At 39.2% G+C, this 12904-nt stretch overlaps 1 protein-coding gene across 1 annotated transcript in view; it reads left to right on the top strand.

Moving 5' to 3' along the window:
* The window catches only part of KDM7A (lysine demethylase 7A), a 75294-nt gene that overhangs the window by 49781 nt on the left and 12609 nt on the right, over window positions 1–12904 (top strand). Inside the window, exons 8-14 of the mRNA XM_043871604.1 lie at window positions 2517–2604; window positions 3810–3916; window positions 5165–5256; window positions 8528–8617; window positions 10314–10523; window positions 12012–12136; window positions 12349–12503. Of these exons, the coding sequence (XP_043727539.1) occupies window positions 2517–2604; window positions 3810–3916; window positions 5165–5256; window positions 8528–8617; window positions 10314–10523; window positions 12012–12136; window positions 12349–12503 (867 nt within the window). The remainder of the gene's footprint in view (window positions 1–2516; window positions 2605–3809; window positions 3917–5164; window positions 5257–8527; window positions 8618–10313; window positions 10524–12011; window positions 12137–12348; window positions 12504–12904) is intronic.

Genomic DNA, 12904 nt, shown 5'->3' with positions numbered 1-12904 from the left:
CCTGTCTGAATGCCCAGCAGATATTTGAAAGTCCTGGCCAATGCAGGACAGCCTTGCTGTGTGGCCCTGTCCTGCCTGTCGCAACCTGGCTCCCGCTCACAAGATGACAGTGGAGCATCCTGATCCTTGTGACAGCCCCGCCCACCCCGCCCCGAACTCTCCAAACCAGAATCTGAAGCCGACACAGACTTCAAATTTGTGATTTCAGGGTCAAGCTTAAGACTTTGTGCCTTTGAGCACACAAATGGCCACCACTTGAAATCTAGTCTTCTTGGCCTTTTATAGATACTGTATCACAGAACAATGACAAATCAAATTAGGAAAAGTATAAAGAAAATGGGATCCGTCTGTTTTAACAGTCAATTTTTCCATGCAAATGTATGTGAATATATTTATTTACATTTGTATAATGTCTTTACGTTTGGTCTCCAAGACCTTTCTTTCAGAAGTTACACATCATCTCTTAGAAATGAGCCTCACCAAGAATATACAATGGAAAAAAGACAACCTCTTTAACAAGTGGTGCTGGGAAAACTGGTCAACCACTTGTAAAAGAATGAAATTAGTACACTTTCTAACACCATACACAAAAATAAACTCAAAATGGATTAAAGATTTAAATGTAAGACCAGAAACTATAAAAGGCCTAGAGGAGAACATAGGCAAAATACTCTCCGACATAAACCACAGCAAGATCCTCTATGACCCACCTCCCAGAATATTGGAAATAAAAGCAAAAATAAACAAATGGGACCTAATGAGACTTAAAAGCTTTTGCACAACAAAGGAAACTATAAGCAAGGTGAAAAGACAGCCTTCAGAATGGGAGAAAATAGCAGCAAATGAAGAAACAGACAAAGGATTAATCTCAAAAATATACAAGCAACTCCTGCAGCTCAATTCCAGAAAAATAAATGACCCAATCAAAAAATGGGCCAAACAACTAAGCACATTTCTCCAAAGAAGACATACAGATGGCTAACAAACACATGAAAAGATGCTAAACATCACTCATTATCAGAGAAATGCAAATCAAAACCTCAATGAGGTACCATTACATGCCAGTCAGAATGGCTGCTATCCAAAAGTCTACAAGCAATAAATGCTGGAGACGGTGTAGAGAAAAGGGAACCCTCTTACACTGTTGGTGGGAATGCAAACTAGTACAGCCGCTATGGAGAACAGTGTGGAGATTCCTTAAAAACTGGAAATAGAACTGCCATATGACCCAGCAATCCCACTCCTGGGCATACACACCGAGGAAACCAGTTCTGAAAGAGACACATGTACCCCAGTGTTCATTGCAGCACTGTTTATAATAGCCAGGACATGGAAGCAACCTAGATTCCCATCAGCAGAAGAATGGATAAGGAAGCTTTGGTACATATACACAATGGAATATTACTCAGCCATTAAAAATAATTCATTTGAATCAGTTCTAATGAGATGGATGAAACTGGAGCCCATTATACAGAGTGAAGTAAGCCAGAAAGATAAAGACCAATACAGTATACTAACGCATATATATGGAATTTAGAAAGATGGTAACGATAACCCTATATACAAGACAGAAAAAGAGACACAGATGTATAGAACAAACTTTTGGACTCTATGGGAGAAGGCGAGGGTGGGATGATCTGAGAGAATAGCATTGAAACATATATATTACCAAGTGAAACAGATCTCCAGTCCAGGTTGGATGCATGAGACAAGTGCTCGGGACTGGTGCACTGGGATGACCCAGAGGGATAGGATGGGGAGGGAGGTGGGAGGGGGGTTCAGGATGGGGAACACATGTAAATCCATGGCTGATTGATGTCAATGTATGGCAAAAACCACTATAATATTGTAAAGTAATTAGCCTCCAACTAATAAAAATAAATGAAATGAAAAAAAAAAAAGAAATGAGCCTCACTTTGGAAACATGTTGGCTTTATGGGAAGATACCATTCTAATAGCCAACATTTGTATTTGTAGGGCCATAACCCTGCCTAATGGAATATGGGGGATCTACCTTTTCTTTCTTAGAGGCAGGTCCTGGGTGGAGTCCCACCCGTCCTCCTCTGCTTGGTCCCTACAGGCAGTCATTTCAGGATAACACTAGGAAGGCCAGGGGCTCAGCCAGTTCCAATTGTTCATTTAATGAAAACGTGCTTGCCTCACTCTAACCAGATTTGACTTGTCTTAGAGTAAAATCTTTAACATAAAGTTAGATGTGTTTTTTAACTAAAAAATAAAAACAGTAACAACTACCAAAACCTCCTTCTGTTCTGTACCATAATTTTGTCTAACTGGGTCAATGCGTTAATCTGAAACACAGCACAGAAGCTGGCATAGAATAGGCATTTAATAAATACTTGAATCATTGCATCTTTAGATCATAATAGACATTAGCTTCTCTGGCACTGAAGTATGAGGTAAACTGATTTTTTGTGTGTTTCGTAAAACAGGTAGATATCACATTTGTGTTGTTTAAATATCGAACAGTCCCTGACATATCCTTTTAACCGTTTCAGGGTGGATTCATGCTGTGCTCACTTCTCAGGACTGTATGGCTTTTGGGGGGAACTTTCTGCACAACCTTAACATTGGCATGCAGCTCAGGTTTGTGTTATCAGCTCTTGAAGGATCTTTTCATTCTTTCTTGAATAGGACTTGAAAGTTAAAGATAAACAATTTCAGCAACACATTTGATTGTGATATCATGGAGATAGGCTCTGAGAAATTATTTGAAACTTTTGACAAAAACATTGCCTTAAAATTTTGACAGGAGGACACCTTGATGAATCTAAAACAAAAAGAATCATTTATTCAAGTTGAGACTAAATATCTCCCCACATTTCAGAATTTTATAGAGATGGATAGGCTCTCCTTTGGCTCTTTTTCCAGTGAGAGAATTGAACTAAATCAGGTCAGACTCAGGTGTAACATATGGGGCTGGGACAGAACAATTCGAAGTTAGGAAACACCTGTTTCAATTTTGCTGTGGTGGAGGATTACCAACTATTTCCCCTTCTGCATGACAATCTGACTTTTGGGCAAAAACTTCCTCTGGTAGCCTAATAAGAGAAGAATGTTATTAGGCAACATTGCTTATGGTAAAATGATTCCTCATTGATAAACTGTGCAAGGACTGGGAGAACTGGAAATACCTGGTAGGGAGCCATGTCTTTTGACTTTCCTGACTTGTAACTTGGCATGCCCATGGGGAACCCTGGAAGCCATGCATCAGTGGAGTTATTACAAGAGATTCTGGTTCTTACGGGGCATGAAGCTTTAAGCCAAACTCTCGCACTTGCCAAGTGAATCTTGAGCTGTGTCCCTGGAGAAAGACGGCTCCTGGCTGTATGGACTGCTGCAAGGACTCTTGGAAAAAACTCACCCTATGGTTTCTGCCGTCTCACCTTGACCCCTCCCAAGTGTGGTCCTGAGCTGGAATGCTTAGTGGGACCTAAAGAAAACTCCACGAGTGGATGTTGGGGTGCTGTCCAATACAGGGAGCTGGTTTCTAAACACATTGTATTTATTACAGTGGAACCCTTGTAAAATTCCTTCTGTTAAAACTAGGCTACAGATCCCTAGGGGTGATCTTTTTGAAGCCCAGTGTAAATTCTTCAGTATACTGTCAGGTCTGATAAGGGCAGACCTGAGTCAAATCACGACTCAGTCCTACCCACGTGTGTGGTGTTGAGCAATGTGTAGGACCCCATTGGTCTTCTGTTTCATGGGCTGCCTTATTTCAGTTAAGTTGGTTGCCTCCATTTAACTTTGGAAATGCTAATGTTGAATTTCTTCAACTTTTATTTTAGGTGTTATGAGATGGAAAAAAGACTTAAAACACCAGATCTTTTCAAATTCCCTTTCTTTGAAGCCATATGTTGGTTTGTAGCCAAAAACTTGCTGGAAACCCTAAAAGGTAATAATTTGAACATTTTGTTGTTTCATGTGATGCATGATATTTATAAATTCACTTAAAGTCACTGATAGAGAGGTCCTTTTAAAAATATGATGGCTAGTGTCCCTATTTTGTTTTTTATATGCATGATTTCCCCGTATTCAGAAGCTTTTTAACAAATTAGGAGATCTCTAGTCCATAGTTGTAAAAATACATGAACTGCTGCATTGGAACCACACAGGTAGTACTGAAAAGTGTTCTTTCTCCTGGGACTCTAGTCACCTGCACAGATTATCAGGCATGTGAAAGTGCCTCCCTAGCAAAAAACGTAGTTGAAGCCAAAGACTGTTACTTAATATTTGTCCCCAAGCATTTGCTTTAAAAAAATTCAAGGGAATAATTCTCTTGTCCTGAGAGAATCAGGTGGTGCCTGTGCTGTTACTGTTGTGACCGTTACGTGGTCAGTATAAGGCACCTGTTAGTGCAAACCAGCTAGTGTCAGGCTGTGCATCTGTGGCTGAAGAAGAATGGTTTTGGGGGGCGGGTGGGTGGGGGAATATCCCTTTAAATGTGAAAGCTACATTTTTATGTGGCTTTTTAGATTTTAGTGTTTTAGTATTGGTTTAATGATTTTTGAGCAGTCAAGTTGGAGACTCAGTGTCACTTCTAACTTTTATCTATTTTGCTTTACCCTTGTGCCCATGAGAATACAGTCGATCTAGTTTTTGTGTTGTCTTACATTTCTAGTAAGTTTGGAAATAGAGCTACTATTATAATTAACTTCCACAGAATAAGAGATATAAACAGATTAAACAGCAAAGTCTATTCTAAACATTGGGGGTTTTCTCATTTAAAAGTTGCACAAGAAGAAAGGGTAGAATGAAAAGAAGCAAATCAATGACTGTTTTCGCAGGATAGCATGCCCAGAATTAAATGATGGAACTCATTCATGGTTTCTTTCCTGAGAAGGGGTGAGGGGGGCTCACTTTCTTTGGAAGGAACAAGTAGTAAGAACCCCATCTCACACCGTGTAGCACTGTGTGGAGGTGGGTGTCTTGAAAGTGGTGCTGCTGTGTGAGATGGAGGTAGTAGTTAGTTTTTAGTGTAGTTCAGTTTCTTTTTCTTTCTCATCTTGTCAATTGATTGTTTCTTATTTCACTTTTTTCCCTCTCTATTAACTTGTTTGATATTTGGTGGTTACTCAAAACCTAAAGTTAAACACTTTGCCACGGAACCTAACTCCTTTCCCCCTTAACTTCATTCCCACAGAATTGAGAGAGGATGGTTTCCAGCCTCAGACTTACCTAGTACAGGGAGTGAAAGCACTGCATACTGCTTTAAAATTATGGATGAAAAAAGAAGTAAGTAGTTGTCTTTGGTGAAATAACTTAATTTTTATATGGCAAGGTCAGGAAAGTGAAAAGTGTGAAATTGTTAGTCTTTCAGTCGTGTCCACGGCCCTTTGCAACCCCATGGACTATAGCCCCTCCAGGCTCCTCTGTCCATGGAATCCTCCAGGCAGGAATACTGGAGTGGGTAGCCATTCCCTGTCTTCCCAACCCAGGGATTGAATCTGGGTCTCCTGTGCTGCAGGCAAATTCTTTACCATCTGAGCCATCAGGGAAACTGTTAATTTTCATATGGCAAGGTCAGGAAAACAGAGCCCTTATGCTGTTTTGTCAATGAGTGGGAGTGGTAGAAGGAATAGGAATCATGCTTTAACTGAGAAGTACAACCTGTGTTTTATTAGTATATACAGATGTGCTGGTTTTTGTTTATATTTATGAGAATGAAGTACCTAGTATTTCTTTAATCTTGAAAAGAAAGTAAATTTGAGACTATCTGGGATATTGACTAAGAAATTAACATGTAGATATAGAATAATAATTATAACTTTGTGCTCACATAGTGTGCTAACCACTGTGTTTAGTCTTTATATCTGTAAATGCATTTACTAACTCATTTACTCTTCAGAGCAACTAAATGAGTCTGGGGTGCTTTTGTTGTCCCCATTTTACATATGGAGAAGTTGAGATTCAGAGTTTAAGTGCTTGCCCAAGACAACTGGTGGAGCTAAGACGAAAGCTTGGTCTCTGTGTTTGCAAAGTCTATGCTGTTATCCCTCTGCTGGTCTTATGTAAGAACAAAGGAAAAGAGATGTCCAGGCTCAAGCAGGAGCTGTCCATTTTCCCTGAACTGTAGTCTAGTTTGCATGTGAATCCTGCCACCTCTAAGAGGTCATCTCAGATCTCTCCATTTGGAATTCATAGGTCCTTTCATTGTATGTCCATAGCATGTCTCTTGTGCCAGTGGACTTAAAAGTAATGTGTCCATTTCCTATTGTCTACATTTATGAGCTCTTAAAAAACAGGGACTTTCTCATCTTTATTTCCTTCCTGTAACTTTACACACAGTGCTTTAATAAGTGATAAATATTTTATCTGATGAAAATACATTTCCCTACTAATTTCTCAAATGTGCACTTGAAATAAAAATCCTGCTCTTAAAAGATACTTGCTGTGTGCTTGTGTTCAGTCACTCAGTTGTGTCTGACTCTTTGTGACCCCATGGATTGTCACACCAGGCTCCTCTGTCCATGGAATATTCCAGGCAGGAATACTGGACTGAGTTGCCATTTCCTACTCCAGGGGATCTTCCCGACCCAGGGATTAAACCTGCATCACCTGCATTGACTGGCGGATTCTTTACTACTGAGCCACCTAAAAGATACTGGAAAGTGTTAGTCTGTCAGTTGAGTCCGACTCTGCGACCCCATGGACTGTAGCCTGCCAGGCTCCTCTGTCCATGGGATTGTCCAGGCAGCCGTACTGGAGTAGGTTGCCATTACCTTCTCGGGGATCTTCCCCATCCAGGGATCAAACCTGCGTCTCTTGCATTGCCTGCAGGTTCTTTACTCTCTGAGGGTAATAGATTACCCTCCCAATAATTCTATGCTTCCTTTCATTTTTTTTTTTTTTATCATTGCTGTATACCCATTAGAGCAGGGGCACTGTGGAAGCATATAGGAAAATAAAAATCAGCATCAGAGATGTCATCATCTAAATGACAAATAAAGGCAAAAACAGATTGCAAAAGTATATCGTATATAACAAGGTAAAAACAAAGGGTGTCTTGTAAAAACTGTGTAATTCCTTTCCTTCTGAAAGCTTTAGACAAGTTGTTCTCAAGCTTGTGTGTTTATCAAAATTGCCTATAGAGATTTTTAGAAATAACCTTTTTTCCAGAGAGATTTTGGTATAATAGATCTGTAGTAGGCTATGAACCTTTGTCTGTAACAAACTTGTGGGTGATTTTGACGCACAGTGAGGACAGAGGAGCCTGGCGTGCCGCAGTCCACGGGGTTGAAAAGAGTCGGACATGACCAAGCAACTGAACAACAACAAAGTTCATCAATAATAGATACTGTTAATTCATTACATCTGAAGTACACTTTTAAAAGCATGATGTTTGTAGTTAATTGTTAACCTTGCTCTAAACTGAGAGGCAGCTTAGTAGCCTAGTGGTTCAGGGTGTGGACTCCAGAGTCAGAGGCTTGGATTCAAGTCTCAGCTGTGCTGCTGATAAAGCGCGAACCTGTACAATGAGAGTCCTAGTAGAACCTCTTGTCTAGTGTTGAAGTGATTTATGAGTTAACATCTGTAACGTACTCAGCTGTATCTTGCCTGGCACATTTGCTGTTGTTCAGTCGCTCAGTTATTTTCTTGTTGTTGTTATTTAATTTGTTGTTGCTCAGCCTGGCACATAGTTCGCACTTAGTGTTACTGTTATTGTTAGTTTGTTTTAATAAATTATGCTAAAACCAGGGAGAGGATATAAAGCAGGAGTAGCAATAAGTATGTTAAGGGCATCTAAAGGTCAAATGTTATTAGATTTGGTTGTTGTTTAGTCGCTAAGTTGTGTTCAGTTCAACCCCATGGACTGTAGCCCACTAGGCTCCTCTGTCCATGGGATTTCCCAGGCAAGAAAACTGAAGTGGGTTGCCATTTCCTTCTCCAGGGGATCTTCCTGACCCAAGGATTGAACCTGCATCGCAGGTGCATTCTTTACCACTGAGCCACCTGGGAAGCCTGTTCTTAGATAAACAGATTAATATTTGGAATTAGACATAATAAAATAATGATAGCAGTTTGCACTTCAGTAGATATGGTAACTCGCCAATTAATTCCTCTTTCCTATTGATGGAATCTTTTTCCTGTTTTACTTTTGAAAAGCAAAAAAAAAAAAAAGACTTTATGAATTAGACTTACCATGAGAAGCTAGGATTATTTTAGTGCCTGTGTTTCCCCTTACAAATCCTTTTGTATTATGAATTAAATTTAAGGCTTAGTTTCTTTACTAATTATAGTAGTATTTAGAATTACAGTAGGCTTTTAGTCCATATTGAGCAAAATTCACAGAAAGACAAGTCCATGTTTAACTCAAAGTAAAAGGATTTCATAAGTTAATAAGGATCTCCTTAGAAGATATGAAACCAGCTCCATGAGTTCTGAGACCTGGCTTCTTGGTATTTGACTGTGTCTATGAAATCTAGAGAATCTAAAAATCGATTAGTTTTTACATCTTAAAATGTAAATAACTTTGGTTGTCTTATCTTTGTTAATCCAAATACAGCTTGTATCTGAACATGCCTTTGAAATTCCAGACAATGTTAGACCTGGACATCTTATTAAAGAACTTTCTAAAGTAATTCGAGCAATAGAGGTAAGAGTAGAAACTATCATCTAAATGCTTGGTTCCTATCTACTTTGAGAGGCAGTTGGATCTACCACCATACTACAAATATTGGAAAGCCTCGACATTCTTGAAAGAAGTTTCAGGGTTTCAAAGCCCTACAGAGAAATCTGGAATGTTTTATCATAATGAAGTAATAAGGATGTAGTTACCGAGTTACTTCAGGTTCTTCAGGTTACTCCAAAAATGAAAAAATACAGAATAGACAAAACTTTCAGATGTCATTCATTTCTGCAATGCAAAGATGAATACATGTTAAGATGAGTAAGAACCGGTGAAGCTGGATTGGAAAGAGGGTTGGGGCAAGGAGACCCACTCAACTGAAAATATTATGACAACTGGGTTAGGTATATGCCCTTTGATAAAAGCCCATAAAGTGGGAGATTAGGTATTTTATTAATTAGAAGATATTCTAGGTGTTAAAGATAGGGGATTTTAATTAAAGTAATTCTTCAGGAAGGTGGTTCTATTTTAGTGTCCAGCTTGAACTGAAAGGAAGTTAAGTGGAGGAATGGATGCTGATGATTTAACGGCTCAGATCAGGGCTGTATTTGGGAAACAAAAAAGAGGTATTAAAATGTTGGGTTTAATATCCTTGGATAGAGTATTTCATATAATTCTCAACATGTTCAGATATAGTAGGAGATTATTTTATGTTTTTGAAGAGCTGCATATAAATGAATTTTTAAAGTAAAAAGTCATATATTTAATTTTAATATATGTAAATGTATAGGTATATAAATATCATATATAACAACAACAACCAAAACTAGGAATACACTCAATAAGAAAGTGTAGGTCTATATGAAAAACTATAAATCTTTACTAAGAGAAATAAAACTCTAGTTTAATAAATGGGAGTGTCATTTCTAGAGTATGTCAATTCCAAATTAGTATTACAAATTGAAAATGGTAAAATATTCTTGGAAGAATAATTAGACAAAAATAGTCACCAAAGTGGTTTGTTTTTTTTTTTTAATTGGAGGGTAGGGAGTACAGAAGGCAGCAAAATGGCTGTAGAAAAATGTACAAAGAAAATATAAACAGGAATTTCACTAAAGAAGAGATGGAAATGGCCAATTCAATAAAAATATGAAAAATATTTTCAATATGTGAAAAAGTATTCAACCACATATTACCACATAATTTATGATTTCAAATGATGGTTTATCACATTGGCAAAGATAAAATTCTATATTTTTGCTCTGCTGATAGGAAGTATAAATTAGTTTATGATTTCTAACTGGCATATACCTGACTTAGCATTACTTTAATAAAGTAAATGAGACAATTCCAGTTACACTTGATATATGACTATACCCACTTACCACTATCACCTCTTGGAACCAAAATGATAGTAAAAGAATGAAAACAATATCTATCCCTAAGTATTAGGTCAGTAAATTATGCTATATCTCTACAGTAGAATATGACACAGCCTTTAAAATTATGTTGAAAATCAAGGATATATGTTCACAGTATTTTAGGTGGGAGAGAGAAGGGGAAAAGATCTCAGCAGAACTGTTCAAGTTTTATAATTTGGTGTTTTTTGTTTATATGATTAAAAGGAATGTTTTTTGTTTTCTAAAATATTTTTATAGATGATTACTTAGTCATCTATGTTTGTGGCCTTGTCATAAAAATACCCCAAATTTTGTTCTTAAAGGAGGAAAACGGCAAACCAGTTAAATCTCAGGGAATCCCTTCTGTGTGTCCAGTTTCACGGTCCTCAAGTGAAGCAGCTTCCCCATACCATTCCCGACGAAGGATGCGAAAACTTCGAGACCACAATGTCCGAACCCCTTCCAACCTCGACATCCTGGAGCTCCACACGAGGGAGGTGCTCAGAAGACTGGAGATGTGTCCCTGGGAAGAGGCAAGCTTCTGTTCCATGGTCACATGAGAGACTCAGTCGTTTCTGAAGTGCCTTCAGAAGGAAGATAGAAAGAGAACAGGCTGGCCATTCTTGTTGTCTGATCTTTGCTTAGCACCCTAGGGGTCAGCAGCACTTCTGCTCGTGATGGGGACTTGCTTCCGTGTAGAAGTAGGATGAACAGGTCCCATCGGTTTGCTGACCTGTATATGGAGTGTTTACTGAGTGCCAGGTTCTCTTCTAGGCTCTGGGAAGCTACCAGAGTGGGCAGAACTCAGGGCCCTGCCCTCATGTAGCTTCCATCCAAGCTCAAGTTGGAAGGATCGAAGTCAGAGACAGGTATTAAAGTCATGTAATTTCAGATAAAAAGGTCGTAAAGGAAGAGAGCAGTGGAATAAAGGGGCTGGGGTGGCTGGTTGCTTCTGCTGAGGTGGTCGGAGAACCTCTCAGGTGGGTGCATTTGACAGGAACTTACATAGCAGAAGACGTCAGGTGGATATACAGACTTGAGGAGGAGTATTGAAGGCAGAGGAAAGTGCAGGTGCTGTAGGCCTTTCCCTGGCCCAGCAGCAGCAGCATGCATCACTATTAGTCTGGGAGACTGTTAAACTCATTACAGTTTGAGAAATGCTGGCCTAACAGACTCATGAGCTCAGCGTGGGGCCTTTGTAAAACATGCCACTGACCTGTGGTGAGATCCATGTCATCCATGATTGTACATCTTAAGGAGAGGACAGTTTAAAATGAGTAAAGATAGCAGTATCTCTGAATTAACATATTTACAGAAGTTATATAGAAATTAAAGCTTCCTTAAATAGTTTAAATTTTATATAATTATATTTCTACTGTTTTAAGCTTTTGTTGTTCTAAACCTCCTTCAACCCATAGCCGTCTGGGAGAAGCTTCAGGTTATTATAAGAAGCTCTATGTATTATTAAAGAAAAATATTAAAGGAAATATTCTTTATGTTTTAAAAACCAGCTACCGTTGTGCCTTTATGTCACTCGGTGGCCTTTGTTCCTGGCGATAGCAGGGTGGTGACCCGTAAATTGCTGAGAGTACCTGGTGGGAGGACTAGAGATTAGGTCAGAAATAGGGGGACCGGCAAGGACCCAGCAGTTAGGGGGAAACAAGGGAAAGCGAATTCAAAGTACATGACGGCAGTACGTCTCCAGTTTTTCAGCTTTCTACAAGAGTGAAATGTCTGAATTCACGTGAGGCAGATTTTATATTCTGCTTTGTAGAGTGTGTTTTACTGTTACTGGCCCTACAGAAAGATGAACCACATTCATTCTGGTTTTAGGAACCATTTAGTTTCCATGTTGCAGCACTGCAAATGCCCTAGCCTTGGAGGCTGCCCAGCACTCTTAGGATGTGGGGCAGTGGGGCCGGGGGCAGGGGGAGGTGGTGGTATACTATCCTGCTCCTTTACTTGTCAAGCAGGTATATTTGAGGGTGGAGGTTAAGTAAGTTCTGTTTTTATACTTTAAGGACATCTTGAGCTCAAAACTGAACGGAAAATTCAACAAACATCTCCAGCCATCTTCCACAGTACCTGAATGGAGAGCGAAAGATAATGATCTTCGATTGCTGCTGACAAATGGAAGGATAATTAAGTACGTGAAGTAGATCAAAGTATCAGAGCATTTAGTTTTCTGTGGATTCGCTCTGTCCATTTTATTCCGGGTCCAGACCATTGCACACCTGCCTGAAATATGGGGAAACTGTCTCAGTTCTCAGTTTGCTCTGCAAAGTAAGGAGGGTGTGATACTGTTTGGCTGCACAGTTGCACTATTTTCTGACTGATTATTTTTCCCTCTATATATAGGGATGAGAGACAACCCTTCACAGATCAGAGTCTTTATACAGCAGATAGTGAAAATGAAGAGGATAAGAGAAGGACAAAAAAGGCAAAAGTGAAGATGGAAGAGAGTTCAGGAATAGAGGGAGTGGAGAATGAAGAGTCTCAAAAACCACTTAACAGTATGTTTGTTTTAATGGTCATTTTAAAGGTCTGTTCATTATTAATATGCTAATAATATGACAGGTAACTCGCTCATTTTAAAGTGCTTAAATTAGTAGTAGGATTAAAATTTCTTACGTCCCTAATACTCTTTTGAGAAATCTGGAGCATTTCTGAGTCATCTCTCCATCAGGGAAATGCTGAATGTGACCTCCCAATGAGGGGTGGCAGCCGGGGAAGGTGGTATTAGTGACAAGGATGTCATCGGCCAGTGACACCCTCATCTAATGACAGTTTTTACAAGAGTCACATAAAAGCTCATGCATTTTATGGGCCTCTACTCCAAATTATGAAGCAGTTGCAAATGTAGTGCAGTTTCCAAGATAATTTTAGCTAATATACATACAGTTTTCAGAATTAG

The sequence above is a fragment of the Cervus elaphus genome, chromosome 18 (genome assembly GCF_910594005.1).
Source record: "Cervus elaphus chromosome 18, mCerEla1.1, whole genome shotgun sequence".
Lineage (NCBI taxonomy): Eukaryota > Metazoa > Chordata > Mammalia > Artiodactyla > Cervidae > Cervus > Cervus elaphus.
The sequence above is the reverse complement of the archived record's forward strand: the minus strand, read 5'-3'. Positions and strand labels throughout refer to the sequence as shown.